Source organism: Coturnix japonica, chromosome 37 (assembly GCF_054131305.1).
Source record: "Coturnix japonica strain WE chromosome 37, WE-NBRP24, whole genome shotgun sequence".
Lineage (NCBI taxonomy): Eukaryota > Metazoa > Chordata > Aves > Galliformes > Phasianidae > Coturnix > Coturnix japonica.
In genome coordinates, this window is record NC_140699.1 from 5,484,939 (window position 1) to 5,501,365 (window position 16,427).

Here is a 16,427-nt window from a genome sequence, read left to right on the forward strand (position 1 = left end):
AACACAGAGGCACTGACAGATGTGAGCCTGAAAGCACAGATGCCAGCCAGGAGCCCAGGGATGGTCCATAAGCTGCTGCAGGCTGTAGTCACTGCACAATCTGATGAACAGCTGTGTGCTTCCTGCTGGACTGTAAGTTTCTGAGAACATCTGACCCCAACAGCTCCAGAAATGTCTCAGAAGATGCAGGACAGACAGAGTCACTGCATGTTCTTTATTTTGTTAAGGTTCACGGAGAGGCTAGTTCATAATGTACAGTGTGGCTATGCTACAAAGGTGCAAGCTGAAAAGGAATTGATTTCAATCCTAAGGTTTTAGTGAAAAACATTACAGTATTTAAAAAAAAATGAATACGATTTAATAAATTACACTTATAAAATTGCACAAAACATACAAAAAGGAGAGTTTATTCAGTAAAAAGCTCAATACAAGTCATGAATTCAAAGAGACGTGCAGTTCACTGCTTGTGAAACACATTTAATAATCACTTTCCTCACTGCATCCTTGACCTCCTTGTTCCTCATGCTGTAGATGAGGGGGTTCACTGCTGGAGGCACCACTGACTACAGAACTGCCACCATCAGGTCCATAGATGGAGAGGAGATGGAGGGGGGCTTCAGGTAGGCATAAAGGACAGTGCTGAGAAACAGGGAGACCACGGCCAGGTGAGGAAGGCATGTGGAGAAGGCTTTGTGCCGTCCCTGCTCAGAGGGCATCCTCAGCACAGCAAGGAAGATCTGCACATAGGACACAACAATGAACACAAAGCACCCAAAGACTAAACTGACACTAAAAATGAGAAACACAACTTCCCTGAGGTAGGAGCCAGAGCAGGAGAGTTTGAGGATCTTGGGGATTTCACAGGAAAACTGGTTGACAACATTGCCTTGGCAGAGAGGCAGTGAAAACGTACTGGCAGTGTGCAGCAGGGAATTGAGAACCCCAGCGCCCCAGGCAGCTGCTGCCATGGTGGCACAAGTTCTGCTGTCCAGGAGGGTCCCGTAGTGCAGGGGCTTGCAGATGGCAACGTAGCGGTCATAGGACATGATGGTGAGAAGGGAATACTCTGCTGAGATGAAGAAAAGAAAAAGAGCTGTGCAGCACATCCTGTGTAGGAGATGGCCCTTGTGTCCCAGAGGGTGTTGGCCATGGCTTTGGGGAGAGTGGTGGAGATGCAGCCCAGGTCAAGGAGGGCCAGGTTGAGGAGGAAGAAGTACATGGCGGTGTGCAGGCGGCGGTCGCAGGCTACGGCTGTGCTGATGAGGCCATTGCCCAGGAGGGCAGCCAAGTAGATGCCCAGCAAGAGCCAGAAGTGCAGGAGCTGCAGCTGCCGCGTGTCTGCCAACGGCAGCAGGAGGAACTCGCTAATGGAGCTGCTGTTGGGCATCTGCTCTTGTTGTGCTTGGAGTCCTGCTCAGAGTGCAGAAGATAATGACAAGTCCAGACCATTCTCAGACACACTCTTCCTGATGTATTATGAAATGATGTATTATTAAATCATGAAATGAAATTCTACTATGACAATGTTCATTTAGCACTATAATTTGAATTTAATTTCATGAAGTTCAGCATTCCTTAAGCAAATAAAGCATATAGAGCCTTAACCTTCCTCTCATTTTCTGATCTTATTCCATATCCCTGGATATTTTTGTCTGTTTTATGTCTCATACCTTTACTCGCACTTCTCTTAGTGTCCCCAATCCCAACCTCTGTGCACTTTGTCTTAGAGAAATCTGCCTGTTGGCAGGATAAGTGCATTATACACATCAACAGAAAATGTTGATAATTTTAACTAGAATCACCCTTCAAGAGAGGAGAAGCTGAAAGCACAGCCTATGTGACTGTTCACAAAACAAGCCATTGATTGCAGAAAAATTCAGGAGTCTCAGAGCTGTGTTCAAAGTTGACAGCCCCTTTTAGATTTCTGCCTCCAATCCTTTTTGCCTTCCCTCAGAACAGGAAATGGAAAATCCCTGCCTTGGCTCTGCTCTTGCAATACATTCTGTTGTGCAGTGGAGCTGTGATCCCCCTGCCCCAGGCTGCAGCTGTGGCAGCAGAAGCCCTGACGGGGGACTCTTTCCCCCCACACGTCTCCCCGCAGCGCCCTGGGCAGTTCCCCTGGCAGGCTGAGTGCTGAGCCTGGCAGGTGGCAGCGTCTCTGCCTCAGCACACAGCCGCTGGGGCACAGCAGGGACCCTGCTCTGCAGGACAGCCCTGAGCACCCACCTGCAGAGCCCTGGCTGCACAGCCTGCGGCCATCTTGGTCCACGCAGCCCTCAGGGCTGTGCTTTCATACTGCAGCATGGAAGCCCACTGTCAAAGCAGAAGTCTTTTTCCAAAGAAAAGTAACATGCAGTGCCTGCAACCAGATCTGCTATGGGATGTCTCAGTTTTAGTTAACACTCTATGAATAGCAGCTGCATTGTCTTCAATGAGACTTACCGTGTCATGGTCTGTGAGCAATGTTCCTGTTGCCAGCTCACAGCCTGCTCACACCATACACATCCTGGAAACTCTCTCCCCTTTCTCTCCTCTCCTTCTGTCAGCTGCAGGCTGTGCTGTGCACAAGAGCTGCTCCTGGACACAGCTGTCTCTCTGCAGCACCATCCACTTGTATGAGCTACCTGAGTCCCAGGAGTGTGGCACAGCTCAGCACACCAGAGGATTTGAATTTCTCTTCCTCACTGCTTCCCCTGGAGATTTCCCTGGGGCTCCAGGGCTGAAATCTCCTGACAGACAGAAGGGTCATCTCTGCCCAGGCATATGGGTGTCAGATCAAGTATTCACCAGTGGACTAACTCATTCCAGAAGCATGGTTTTGAGTTGTGGAATCAAACTCTATAATCCAGAGTTAGATTATAAAGTAGGAATACGTTTATTAGGCACTGGGTGCAAAGGGGATCACTCCTATCTTGCACAGCAGCAAGCAGAAGTGATACATATTTGAAAGCCAAGCTGATACATATCCAACAAATTTCCTGGAACTGATCTACATATTCATTGTTTCTAGTAACTCATTTACATTCTTCCCCTCAATCTGGTGCACGTGCTGTTTATAGCAGGGGTCTCCCTCCAGCGGTCATGGGGATGAAGTCAGACGTCTTTCTTGCAAAGGCTCAAAGTCTTCCTTGCTCTGTCCTTTTTACCCTATCTTGTTTGATAGAAGTAGTCTGGTTCTGGCCTACTTCTTGAGACATGTTCCCTTTAGTGTGCAGGATGTTCTTCCCTTGTCTTAACCGCACATCCTACTTGTTTATGGGCCCATGTACCTAACTTTTGACTTTGAGATCTCTTTTACTATGCCAGTTTGTCCTAACATCGTGTTTTCCTAGCAGAAGTGCAAATGCCTCATCTGGAAAGCTCTGCTCCTGGCCCTTAATAAAAAAGACACGCTGACAAGGACAGGGACCCTCTGACTTCCCATTTGCAGGGCTGTCATTCAGCTGAGGCAGTCAGTGCGTGTCTCTCATCTTCAGATGTAAAACCCAGGGGTTGAAATGAGATTCAGTTCCCCACAGACGCATGGGAGATGGGACTCCTTTTGGCTTAGACCAGATGTGCACATGAGTTGCTGCTGTTGGAAGGCTAAAAAACACCTGGGATTGAATCTGGCAATGGTGATAAAGGCTTTTTAAAGTACACTAACAGGAAAAGGAAGACTAGGGAGAATGTAGGTCCTGTACTATGTGACGGGGGGTATTCTGGTAACCAAGGATGCTGAGAAGGTGGAGATACTGAAGACCTTCTTTGCTTCTGTCTTCAGTGAGAAAGGTCACCCTCAGGAATCCCATACCCTGGAGCTTACTGAGAGGGTCTGGGGAATGAAAGACTTCCTTTAGTCAAGGAAGAGGTAGCCCGTGAGCGCCTAGGCCACACCGATGTTCATAAAGCCATGGGATCTGAAGGGGTGCATCCACGGGTGCTGAGAGAGCTGGTGGAGGTCGCTGCTGAGCCGCTCTCTGTAATGTATCAGAGGTCTTGGAGAACTGGGAAGGTGCCTGAAGACTGGAGGATGGCCAGTGTCAGTCCAGTCTTCAGAAAGGGCAAGAAGGAAGACCCGGGTAATTATAGGCCAGTCAGCCTCACCTCTGTCCCAGGGAAGGTGATGGAACAGCTTGTGCTGGATGCCATCTCCAGACAACTGGGTGATAAGGAGGTTATCAGGAGTACCCAGCATGGGTTCACCAAGGGGAGGTCGTGCTCGACCAACCTGGTGGCTTTTTATGAAGATGTCACTAGCTCAGTGGACGGGGGGAGAGCAGTAGATGTAGTCTACCTTGATTTCAGTAATGCTTTTGATACTGTCCCCCATGACATCCTTATAACAAAGCTGAGGAAGTATGGGATAGATGAGCGTACAGTGAAGTGGGTCGAGAATTGGCTGACTGGCAGAGTGCAGAGGGTTGTCCTTGGTGGTGCGGTGTTTGGCTGGAGGCCTGTAACTAGCGGCATCCCCCAGGGGTTTGTACTGGGTCCGGTCTTGTTCAACAGCTTCATCAATGACCTTGATGAGGGGATAGTGACCATCCTCAGCAAGTTTGCTGATGACACGAAGTTGGGAGGATTGGCTGACACGCCTGAAGGCTGTGCTGCCATTCAGCGGGACCTGGACAGGCTGGAGAGCTGGGCAGTAAGAAACCAGATGAGGGTCAAAAAAAGCAAAAAGTCTTGCACCTAGGGAGAAATAATTGCATGCACTGGTGCAGGCTGGGGGAAGAGCTGCTGGAGAGGAGCTCTGCTGAGAGGGACCTGGGCGTCCTGGTGGACGACAGATTGACCATGAGCCAGCAGTGTGCCCTTGTAGCCAAAAAAGCCAATGGCATCCTGGGGTGCATTAAAAAGAGCGTGTCCAGCAGGTCGAAGGAGGTGATCCTCCCCCTCTACTCTGCTCTGGTGAGGCCTCATCTGGAATATTGTATCCAGTTCTGGGCTCCCCAGTACAAAAAAGACAGGGATCTCTTGGAAAGAGTCCAGCAGAGGGCCACTAAGATGGTGAAGGGCCTGGAGCATCTCCCCTATGAGGAGAGACTAAATGAACTGGGTCTGTTTAGCCTTGAAAAAAGAAGGCTGAGAGGGGACTTGATCCAGGTTTATAAATACCTGAAGTGTGGGAGCCATAGTGGTGTGTCTGGTCTCTTTTCAGTAGTGCGTGGGGACAGGACTAGGAGTAACGGGCTGAAACTTCAGCATAGGAAGTTCCGCATTAATGTGTGCAAGAACTTCTTTACAGTGAGGGTGACGGAGCACTGGAACAGGCTGCCCAGGGAGGTGGTGGAGTCTCCTTCTCTGGAGCTATTCAAGACCCGCCTGGATGCCGAGCTGTGCAACATGGTGTAGGGAGCCTGCTTTGGCAGGGGGGTTGGACTCGATGATCTCTAGAGGTCCCTTCCAACCCCTACAATTCTGTGATTCTGTGATGAAGCTGCAGGTCCAGTTCTCTTCCTTTCAAGTTCTTTCTCCCATTTTTGTCCAATTCTTTGTCCTTTTAAGTTTCTTATTCCAATTTTTTTGTCCAATTCTTTTCCTTTTTACTTTTTTATACAATTCTTTTCTCTATTTTTTGTCTAATCCTTTGTCCGATTTGTGTACATTTTGTGTCCATTTTTTGTCTTTTTGTCCCTGCCCTACATAATTACCTCACCTGGTGCCTATGCCAATTTTACTGTGGTCAGAATGCCCTAGTCTCAAGTTTACTCTGTTCGGAAGCTTTCTTTGTGAAAGGCAACTTTTCCTATGCTACATACTGACAATTTATGCTGCAAAAACACAACCTACCTCTCACACCTGGAATCTATTACTCAGGGACGCTGTAGGGGACGCTGCACAGGTTGGCAGTATTGTGTGGAGCTTGGGGGCAGACGCTTCCTTCTGTTCTGAGTAGAGACGAGGGCCCAGCCCCCTTCCTCTCGTGGGCTGTCTAGGTCTCTGACCTGCAGCTGAGCAGCTGGATTGGCTCCTCCCACTCGCGGGGACTTAGGATGAGGCTGTTTGTCTGCGGTGGAAGTAGGCTCACACCTCCCCCTACCTGTCTCCTTCACAGATTCCCAAAAGCTCCTCAGGCTGCTGATTTAAGGCAGGAAGGCCTTAAAAATTCATCCCTTGTAAGACTGAGAATTTATTACACTGGACTGGACTAAAACAACAAAAAACAACAAAAAACACCAAATACACCAAAACAACTTAAAAAAATTTATATATTATATATTATTTATATATTATATATATTATAATATATGATTATGTAATATATATTATAATATATATAATATACATTATATACATAATATATATAATATATAAATACAATAATAAATAATATTATATTATATATATTATATATATTATAATATTAAAAAAATTCTAATAAAAATACCCAAACCCAAAAAGTGTGTCCAGTCTTCTTGTTTTTAGACAGTCTGCTTTTGTAAAGGTACAAGGAAAGGTAGAGGCTGAGGAAAGCCTCCAAAGTCTTTCTCAAGTGCTCTACCTACAAGTATTAGAATCAAGAGAGAAAGGAATCATCACTGCTTGCCTCTGTTCTTTGGGACACCTGAAGTACCTTGGAAGGCCACACTTCCTGAGCCCTACAGACAGTCTGTCCCAAAGCAGCTGTTTGATCATTTCCATTGGGTGACAATGCATAGCGCTTGCATCGTCTGCAGGCACGGACTCAGATGCAAATCCACATCCTTAACTGTAGGTCCGTACATCCTTTATATACATGCTCCAGCTCCCCCTTGAAATTTTCTTTCTGTCCCTACATGTCAGCAGAGCACTTAGCAAGTCTCCTTCACGTCTAGACACCAACTGCCCATACAAGTGTGTGTGATAATGCACACGGCTGCGGCCAGCACTCTGTGTAAGGAGAAACTGTCAGAGAGCTGCACATCAGGGAGGGGTTCCTTGGTCTCAGCCTCTGCTTGCTTTCCTGGCTGGCTGTGAGGGACGCTCACAACCAGGTGAGATGGCACACAGAGGGCGTGGATCTCTGGGAGATAGGAGAGTTACATTCCTTGGAGCCAGATGTGCGTTCTTCATTCTCGAGTGTTGAAATCTCTTCTGGTGACAAAGCTGGTGAGACTCAGACAGAGGGATGAGAAGACCAAAAAGACAGCAAGAGCTGTAACAGTACCTGTGGGAGCTGCTGATGAGCATGGACTTGATCAGCCTGGTTCTCCAGGGAAGGTTTTGGAGAAGGCAAGGGGCAAGAGATGGGAGCACAGGGAGACAGCGAGATGCTCTCAGCCAGCATTTGTGTGCCGGGGACAGAAAAGCCACTGGCACTGGAGTTTCTTGCTTGCTTGCAGGAGACTCGAGCTTTGTGGAGGTGGCCGTGTATTTCAGCAGGGAGGAGCAGGCGCAGTGAGTGCTCTGCCGAGATGTGATGCCGTAGACATACGATTCCATGGCCCTGCTGGCAGAGGGCTTTGCTGCCTTTCCTCCTCATGAAGGCATCTTGGGCACTGCAGAGTGAGCCTGCACAAGCAGCAGAATAAGTGCAGTGCATTTCCTTCCTGATGAATGCAACAGCAACTACAAAAGAAACACGAATGAGTGTGAGTATCAGAAGAGATTAATGTGCTCTGGACTCTGAGGAAAGACCCACAGTCACCGCTGGCAAGCAGGTGTCAGTCAGCCTTTCAATGAGGTTAGGGAGGGATGAAACAAGGCTCCAAGTATTTGTTGCACAGTTGAGTTGCTTCCTGCTGTGCTTCACAGCACAACGTGTTTTTATAAAGATGAATGCCTGGGGAACGGAAAGACTACTTTCATACATCTTGTTTGTGTTAGTTGACTGCAGTTCCAACCAGCTGGACATACAGGGTCTGGCAAATGACACCTGGAAGGAGGTACAGGCAGGAGGCCCAGCACCCTGCAACCTGCAGGTGAGGGAGAGCAGGCAAGGATTCCTTTGGGACCTGCAGGTTCACTGTGTGCAGCATTACATGCAGGAGCATCTGAGTATAGAGATGATGGCAGAGGTACAGAGCTAAGCATCACAGAGAGGGAGAGTTGCTCCATTAAAGGATGCAAAGAAAAAAGGAAGAGCACGCTCAAAAACCACCATTTCCGTACTATTAGTTGCATTAGTTGCATTAGTTGCTCCCTCTGGAGCTGCATGCAGATACCAAGTAAGCGTTGATAACCATGCTTTCAAATCATTATACATGTTTACAATTCCATAGGAAAAAGTGGCTAGCTTAAACATGCTCCAATATGTTTGGAGCATCACAAAAGAGGAACTAATGAAATGCAGTCCCTGGTAGAACAAACTTACTAGAGGGAACATTTTTTTTTCCTTTTTTTTTTTTTTTTTTCTTTTTTCTTCAATAGAGAGAAAAAAGTAAAAGAAAACAAAGCTCAGCAGTGTTTATAAAATATACCAGAGTATTGGCAGTCCGCCTGGACTTTCAAGGTCAAGCTCGCAGGCGCAGAATCGCAAACCTAAGATAGCTCCTTAACAAAGAAAAACAACTTGTAGCTCTGTTAAAAGCTAAAAGAGCAACAGAAGAAAGCACAGAAAAACAGCAACTCAAAATGCCCGCATTCTCCACCAAAATCTGTCACGGTTTGAACTAAAAATCCACCTGCTTCCGTGACAGGGGCCGTGGGCCCCGGAGGGGCCCTGGGCCGAAAGGAAAAAGTTAATTAGGAAAAGAAAACAGCGGCAACGATCTAAGGAGGCACACTTATTTACTAAATACGATATCGAAATACCGGATAACACAATATAATACAATATAATTGAAAATTGAAAAAATTGGGCTAACGAATCAAGCAAAATAGGAGAGAGAATGAGTCCCGCAACCGAGAGGCCTACTGTGAAATTTAGGCGAGACGGTGAAGGCTCCCACACACTCCCCTGAATGCCAGAACTCGAAAGACGTCAGTCTTTTCTGCGACAGAGTTAATATAGAGTCCAGGTCCCGTGACCTATCGTGTTGTTCCCTGGGAGATGTAGTCTTCTTCTGTAAGTTGCAGATTCAGTAAAATTATTCATGCTTTACATGATGTTATGATGTGGAATACTGATAGCAAAAATTACAAAATTATTAAACCATGACAATGGGGTGGTACGTGTGTGTGTGTGTGTGTGTGCAGGGATGGGGTGTTGTGTGTGTGTGTGTGTGTGTGTGTGTGTGCAGGGATGGGGTGGTATGTGTGTGTGTGTGTGTGTGCAGGGATGGGGTGGTATGTGTGTGTGTGTGTGTGTGTGCAGGGATGGGGTGGTACGTGTGTGTGTGTGTGTGTGTGTGCAGGGATGGGGTGGTACGTGTGTGTGTGTGTGTGTGTGTGTGTGTGCAGGGATGGGGTGGTGGCCATTTGCACGAGCACAGAGGTGTGCAAAGCGGTGGGCGATTGCTCCGTTGAAGCAAGAAGCAAGCGTGACAGTGCTCCAGTTGTAAGGAAGTGCATTGCTGGAACAGGGCAGAGCTGAGCCTGCAACTGCAGCCTCCTTTGCACAGCCCAGCTCTCAGAGGGTGAGACAGTTGTGCTTCCTGAGCAGCTCAGGGACGTTGTGGACAGAAGCAGCCGAGTCCAAAGTTCCTGGTGTGAAGTGCTCCGAACATTGGGCTCTCTGGGCGAGCTCCCGGCTGACAGCACTGCTCCCCTCTGCCCTCGCCCGGGCCTGCTAGGAGCTGCAGGGCCTGCTGGGAGCTGCAGGCCCCGCAGGAACTACCACTCCCAGGATGCTGTGCGGCAGCACCGGGCGCCGCCATGACAGTGCTGTGTGCAGTGCTGTGCAGGGCTGGGCCTGTGGGCTCAGGGCACCGGGTGCTCCTTCCCTGAGCCTGCCAGGAGGTAAGGCACCATGAGGGTGGTTTTGGGGAGACCAAAAGACGTAGAGAGGACGTAGGTGGGACATGGAGGTGAGATAGATGGGGCATGAACTGGATCTAGAGAGAGGGGTGAGAAGGCAAGGTGGATATCCGACAGGTGGGGACAGGGGCCTGTACAGGTCAAGGGCCAAGTCCAGCTCTGCAAGCACAGCAACATGTCGGGGACGCCGGGCTGCGGCTGGGGATGGAGCAGAGCAAGATGGAGAAAGGGGGGAACATTCAGGGAGCGAAGAAATCTCCAAGTGGGGCTTTCTCCATAGCTCAGCCTGCAGCGCAGCCACACGACCTAGGCAGGCCTCAGACTCGGATCCTGCTGCTGGGTGCTGCAGGGTGCAGCCTGGCTCAGTCCTCTCTGCACCTGGGGACTGATGGCTGTGTCTGGGATGGCAGTGAGCCTCCTCCACTCCAGGCTGAGCCACTCAGCTCTCCCAGAATTCCCGTCCATCCCCCTTTCTCATCCCTCCATTCCCACGCAGAACTGACTGAGGAGGGGAGGGATGGGTCCAATGGTGGTGGCAGATCTGGGACACTGCCCTTTCTGCTGCCCTTTCACATTGCCCTGAAGGTGGGCCCGGGGGCCTGGGGAGCTGGGCTTTGTAACTGAAGGAACGGCCGCAGGCAGGCAGAAATATGGCAAAGACATTTAATCATTGAACGTAGCAACCAGTCAAGAAATGACAGTATTCCCAACCATTTCCCACCCTAACAATCCTTTCTGATCCCACCCCCTCAAACTCCCACCCCCAGTCGACTTCCCTCCCTCTGCCAAAAACCTCCCAGCCCCCTGTTGTAATCCAAGAAGAATGGCAGCAGCCATGGATCAAGAGAAGGACTTGACAGAGCAGCAGCTGTGGAGCAGGATAAACAGCAAACCGTGTTGGTGGTGGATGCTACAGGCAGTGCCAGCAGGGTGTCCCCTGCTTCAAAGTGCACCTTTCTTCTCTCACCCACCACACATTCTCTCCTGCATTCAGGGTCTGAGGGATTTCTTCCAGTTGTACTCCATATCCGCGTGGCCAGTGCGTGATACAGAGCCCAAGTGGAACACCTGCTTGGAAAATGAAATCAACTCTCCCATTCAGTTCTATGAGCGTGCGCCTTCCTCTCAAGTGATGTGTGGTCATATTTGAAAAATCCAAATTAGTTGGATATAAGAGAGGTAATAGCATCATAACCGAGCATTACTAATACATTCAATGATTATTGCCGCAGATTCCAGCACCATTGGTAACATCAGATCCTATTGGATTCACATCCAATCTATTAAATTAGTAGAAGCACACGATAACCTGGATAATGCCTAATAACTCTGGTTCCTGAGACAGTAGTTGGCTAACCTGAAGGCAAAAGGTCAGCGTGTTAGGACAAACAGCCAGACAGCAGTATGGTTAAATATGGCTGCGTCCATCGACTGCCCGAAAAGCCATGCTTTTATAGCAGACAGACGAGGGCGTTTAAAAACCACAGACACCAATTGGAAGAAAGCTACCGCAATAACAACCCCCCCTTCAAAGACCCCCCCTTGAAAGCCGTGAGCTACTCATTCTTTTCCTAGAGGTGTCCTTGGTTCTCATGCTGTTTCTCCCTCCACAGCTGCTGCTCTGTGAAGCCCTTCTCTTGATGCATGGCTGCTGCTCTGTAAAATTCTTCTGGTATTACAACGGCCCCCCAGATTCCCACCCCACCAGTAGCAGAGTACAGCCATTTCATTGCCCACCCCAAAAAGGTCCCACCGCCAATTCCCACGAATTCCCACCCCAAACTCCCGCCCCCCAACCACTCCCCCACCCCAAAAATTCCCCACCCCTGATTCCCACCCACCAGCCACCCCCAATTCCCACCCTAATATTGGCCACCCCAAGAATTCCCACCCCTTCCCCCCCCCAACCATTTCCCACCCCCCACCCAGCATTTCCCATCCCGGAGCTTTGACAGTGCAACGCTTTGTCGGTCCATCAGCTTCAGAGCCCCGCAGTGCCCCAGTCCAAGATGCCATTTTGCGGACAGCCCAGTTTGGGAGGGGTAGGGCTGGGGCCAGTGCTGGTGCCCATGGAACACTGCCGCTGCTCTCTGGGTGTGGTGGGGGCCGGCCAGGAGCCCAGGGCTACAAGGAAGCGCCTTGGTCGGTTACGGCCACGTCTCCTGCTCCACCAAGTGGGCCGGTTTCCTGGTCCGCTCCTGCTGGAGCCGCTGTTGGGGTGTGATGGGCACCAAGTCCTCCTGCTGGCCACTGTGCTGACACAGGCAGCTCCGCCTGGCGCCGGTGTTTGTGTCCTGGAACATGCTGGCAGCGCGGTGGCTTCCTGGTTGTGGCGGGGACACTGGCTGTCAGTGTGCTGCTTGTGCCCGCTGCTCTGGCCTCTTGTGGTGGTGCAGGTGGGTGCTGGGCACTTGGCCAGCTGGCTGCTGTCCCCGTGCTGCTTGTCTGCCATTTGGCAGGAGATGCAGCCGGGTGGCAGTCAAAGGCGGCTGAGCAACACCCGGGGCTGCCTCCGCCGTGCCTCCTCCATCAGGTGTGCAGTGCAGAGCGACGGAGGTGCGGGGGCAGCCAGGGGGGTGGGCAGTGCCAGGCGGGTGAGAAGCACTCGGGGCTGCCTTCGCCGTGCCTCCTCCATGAGCTGTCCAGTTTGCATCAGAGGAGGCACGGGGTGCTTGGCCGGCTGGCTGCTGTCCCCGTGCTGCTTGTCCTTGTCTGCCAGCCGGCAGGAGATGCACCCGGGTGGCAGTGCCAGGCATCTGAGATGCACCCGGGGCTGCCTCCACCGCGCCTCTTCCATCAGATGTGCGGTGCGGGGCGACGGAGGTGCGGGGGCAGCCAGGGGGGTCGGCTCAGGCAGCTCAGGCGATGCTGGCTGCTGCCAGAGCGGGTTTGCAAGGAGCCCTGATTCAGGATCAGGCTCTTTGCTGAGCTCCCTGCTGGCTCCCGGGGAGTCAGGGTGCTCTGTGTTCTCGTTCTCTTTGGTCCCCTCTCTTGTGACTGCAGGCAGGCCCTGGTTGTGCTGGGGGACCTCCAGAGCACTCGTCGCTTCTGAAAAAGCAAGAGCATCCCCCAGAGCAGAAGGATGATGGCAGCCTTCCCACACCTGCTGGGTGCAGACAGCCACCCGTCAATCACCTCTGTAAGCCACAAACTCACCAAGAATGCAGGTGAGGAAACTGTCCATTTCCATGTCGTCCTCACGTCTGTTGCTGCTGGGTGTCTCTTCTGGAAAAGGAAGGAAGAAAATCCCCAGTGGGGCAGTGCCAGCTTTCCCACTCAGCCACTCGGTGCAGACACCCCCCCAGCAGCTCTGCTGCCCCCAGACTCACCCTGGCTGATCCATGTCAGCAGCTGGTCAAAGTCTGCGCTGTCGTCCAGGATGGCCGTCTCAGATGTGACTTCTGGGGAAGGAAGAAAATCCATTGCCCTGTGGGGCAATGCTGGCAGCTCTCCCACAGCTGGGAGCACTGGGTGCCACCAAGCCTGGCCAGCTCTGCTGCCAACAAACTCACCGTGGTCGATCCATGCCAGCAGATGATCCATGTCTGCTGTGTCCTGCGGGGTGCCTGTGCTTGTTGTCCCTGCTGGAAAAGCCAGAAGATCCCCAGTGGGGCAATGCCGGCAGCTTTCCCACAGCCAGCCGCCTGCTCTGCAGCCCCTGAACTCACGGCCTGATTGAGGTGTGGCAGCGCTGCAGGTGAGCAGAGCCGTGTCAGGATGGGGGCAGCCATGGGTGGGCGCTGGGTGCCCCTGGTCCTCCATGAGCAGCACGGCGTCTTGCAAGGGCTCCATGGGCGTCTCCCAGCTGGCGGGCAGGGTGCAGGGCACAGGGAGCACGTGCTGCTGCAGTGCCGGTACCTGCAAAAGAAGTGGCGGGGGGCCGGGGCGGACGGGGAGCTGCAACAGGCAGGTGCCTGCGGGCTGCGGGGGCTCTGCATGGGGCACGGCCCCAGGCCACAGCCCCATGGGCTGCTGGGGCAGCAGCGTCCCTGCCAGCAGGGGATGTCCCCAGCAGTGACCAGGGGCAGCGGGGGGAGCCATCGGTGGGTGCAGCCCCCCAGGCAGCAGCTGCAGCAGCGGTGAGTGCAGCCCCGCAGTTGGGGGCAGCCCCCCAGGTGGGAGCTGCTGTGCTGCCTGTCCCCAGACACCTGGTACCCCAGGCCAGACAGAGGCCTGAGGCACCAGGTGGGTGGCACTGGGGACAGGGAGGGGTTGGGGTGGTACCGGCATCGGTCCGCGGATGGTGGGCTGCATCCAGGCGGGGTCCGGTGGTGGCACAGTGGCTTGAAATAAAGTGGCTTCAGGCGTCACAGGCACCGTCAGCGCTCCTCGAGGGATTCTCTCTGTGGGGAAAAGCCATAAGGGGCACTGGGCTGAGATCTGGGCTGCTGGGCTGCTGGGCTGAGATGTGGCTCACAAGGGTGGCATGTGGGGCTTCAGCTGGGGCCAACTGAAGCACGGGAGCAGGGGGAGCCTGCTGCCTTACCTGCCATGACAGCTGGAGAGTGGCAGTTAGGGGAGCCCCTCCCCCAACGGGGCTTCTGTGACCGTTGGGCTCAGCCCCTTTCCCCCAGGCTTGCCATGGTTCCATTTGTCAGACCCAAACATCCTTCCCGTCCCATCTCTAACCTGAGAGCGTGGACCTTTTCTCCTGGCTTCCAACGTATCTTGGGGCAGAACACACAGCACTGTCTTTGCTGCTCTTCCCTCTTGGCTGCTTCCCTTTCCTCATCCACCATCCAACCTTCAGCTCTTCTCCCTGACTCTTCTCCTCTCCTCTTCAGCTCTTCTGCTCTTTTTCTTTCTTTGGATTCTCACTCCTCTCTTGCACGTCTACTCCTCTTCTGCTTTTCTTTCTTACCCACATCCTCTCCCGTTCTTCTCATCTGCTCTTCCCACTTCACTGCATCCTCTTTGCACCTCTCATGATCTACTGTTCTTCTCTTCCGACCACTCTCTGCTCTTCTGCTCCAGGGCGCTTTTCCTTCTCTGCTCTTCTGCCCTCTCTTCCTCCCTTCTGCTCTTTTTCTCTTCTGCACTTCTCACTGACCGCTGTCCTCTCTTCTCATCTTCCATCCTTCTGCCATGCAGCCATTCACTCTTCTCCTCTTCAGCTCCTCTCCACTTCTGCCTTTCTGACTTACCTCTATCCGCTCATCTCCCTTTCTGCTCTTCTCGTCTGCACATCTTCCTTACCTTCACCCTCTCCTTTTTCTTTTGCTTTTCTCCTCTTCCCGGTGTTTTTCTGCCTTGCCTGTCTCCGGTCCTTTCCTGTGTTGCCCTTTTTGTTTGCTGCTCTTCTTTCTTACCTGCATCCTTTCTCATTCCTCTCTTCTGCTTTTCTGCTCCTTTCGTTCTGTCTTACCTGTATCCGCTCTTCCCATTTCCTGCTCTTCTCCTGTTCTGGTCAATGTCCAATGCCTGCACCGCAGCTCTATGTCAGAATTAGTTTTGGAGTGGAGAAAGGTACTCGGGGCATAGATTTGTAGGAGAGAAGCTCTCACACTGTGCCCGGAAGGTGATCAAATGGAGCCCTCGGGAACCAGGACCACCAAGGCTGCTTGTTTCTCCAAAGGCCGCAGCGAAAGCTTGTGTTAACTGAGCAGGACTCCATTGTGCGTCTCTGGGAACTGCTTTTGAATGGGGGATTTTCTGGAGTTGTTGCCGGTCATTGCTCGGAGGAACTGAGGCTTTCATCCTCTTGTCTTTGCAGGAAAGCAGAGCAGAGGAAGCGTCTGTGGTGAGACGCTCAGGAGAAATTCTTTTCCTTGCAGCAGCAGCCTGTTTGTGTCCACGTGATGCGCGGTGAAGAGAAGCCTGCTGTTCTGTGAGTCAGCCTGCCACACAGGAATAATGGTTCTGGCCTCTTGGGCAAGTCTCTGAGGAGAGGTCTTTAGACAGGTCTGTAGACAGATATTCGTCATCTAGATAAGCAGTGCTGTAGCACCAGGGAAGTGAGAAATCTCATGTACAGCCAGTCTTCTCCACCAGCCTTACGGTGCCTTTCTGCAATACCTCTCAATGCCTGTAGAAATGGGGGAGAGGTGAGGTGCAATTCCTGTGCATCCTGTGCCCACGCAGCAGGTGTCACCTACGGAGAGCTGGGAGCCCTCTGCTGTGTCCTGGATTTGTTTTCTTTCCTTGTTGGAGCTTCTGTGATGCTTTTGTAGGTGCTCTGTGCATTTGAGGTAACTGAACTCTGCTGAGACCACAGATGTGGTGTGGACTCTCCCTTTTGGCTTTCAATTGTGTACAGGGGCATTGCTAAGAATGAAAGAGCAGACGTCTTCCGAGGTCGGGGAAAGGAAGGTGCTTGCGAAGCAAAGGCAGGTAGATGTGTGCTTGCTTAGCAAAGGATTTCTACTTTGTATTTCTGCTTCTGGGAATATTTGAACTGGTTGAACAATGTCTGACTTAAAGTGAGGGTGCAGCGTTGCTTTAGCCTTTATGGGTGTGTTTGCCAGAGCACAAAGCATCAACAAGCAAGGGGTAGCACCAGCTTGAAACAGGGGAAGCGGTTAGCTCCCACAAAGCCCCCAAATGGAGTCCCAAGGGGATGAGATAAAGCTGACATTGGCAGCATTAAAGGTAGTTTTCCAGGATCC

The 16,427-nt window shown here is 51.7% G+C and overlaps 2 protein-coding genes across 2 annotated transcripts; one reads left to right on the forward strand and one right to left on the reverse strand.

Annotated features, from left to right (window-relative positions):
* Window positions 1-12,154: 12,154 nt before the first annotated feature.
* LOC146755003 (uncharacterized) lies at window positions 12,155-14,315 on the reverse strand. The gene is made up of 5 exons (XM_085526512.1): window positions 14,309-14,315; window positions 13,335-14,165; window positions 13,152-13,223; window positions 12,979-13,047; window positions 12,155-12,870 (listed from the first exon to the last, which is right to left on the reverse strand). Exons 1-5 carry the CDS (start codon window positions 14,313-14,315, stop codon window positions 12,302-12,304), a joined length of 1,548 nt encoding a protein of 515 aa, XP_085382638.1. The 3' UTR covers window positions 12,155-12,301.
* A 330-nt stretch (window positions 14,316-14,645) lies between these two features.
* LOC146755004 (uncharacterized) lies at window positions 14,646-16,226 on the forward strand. Its single transcript, XM_085526513.1, has 3 exons — window positions 14,646-14,999; window positions 15,597-15,649; window positions 16,079-16,226. Exons 1-3 carry the CDS (start codon window positions 14,748-14,750, stop codon window positions 16,170-16,172), a joined length of 399 nt encoding a protein of 132 aa, XP_085382639.1. The 5' UTR covers window positions 14,646-14,747; the 3' UTR covers window positions 16,173-16,226.
* Window positions 16,227-16,427: the final 201 nt, after the last annotated feature.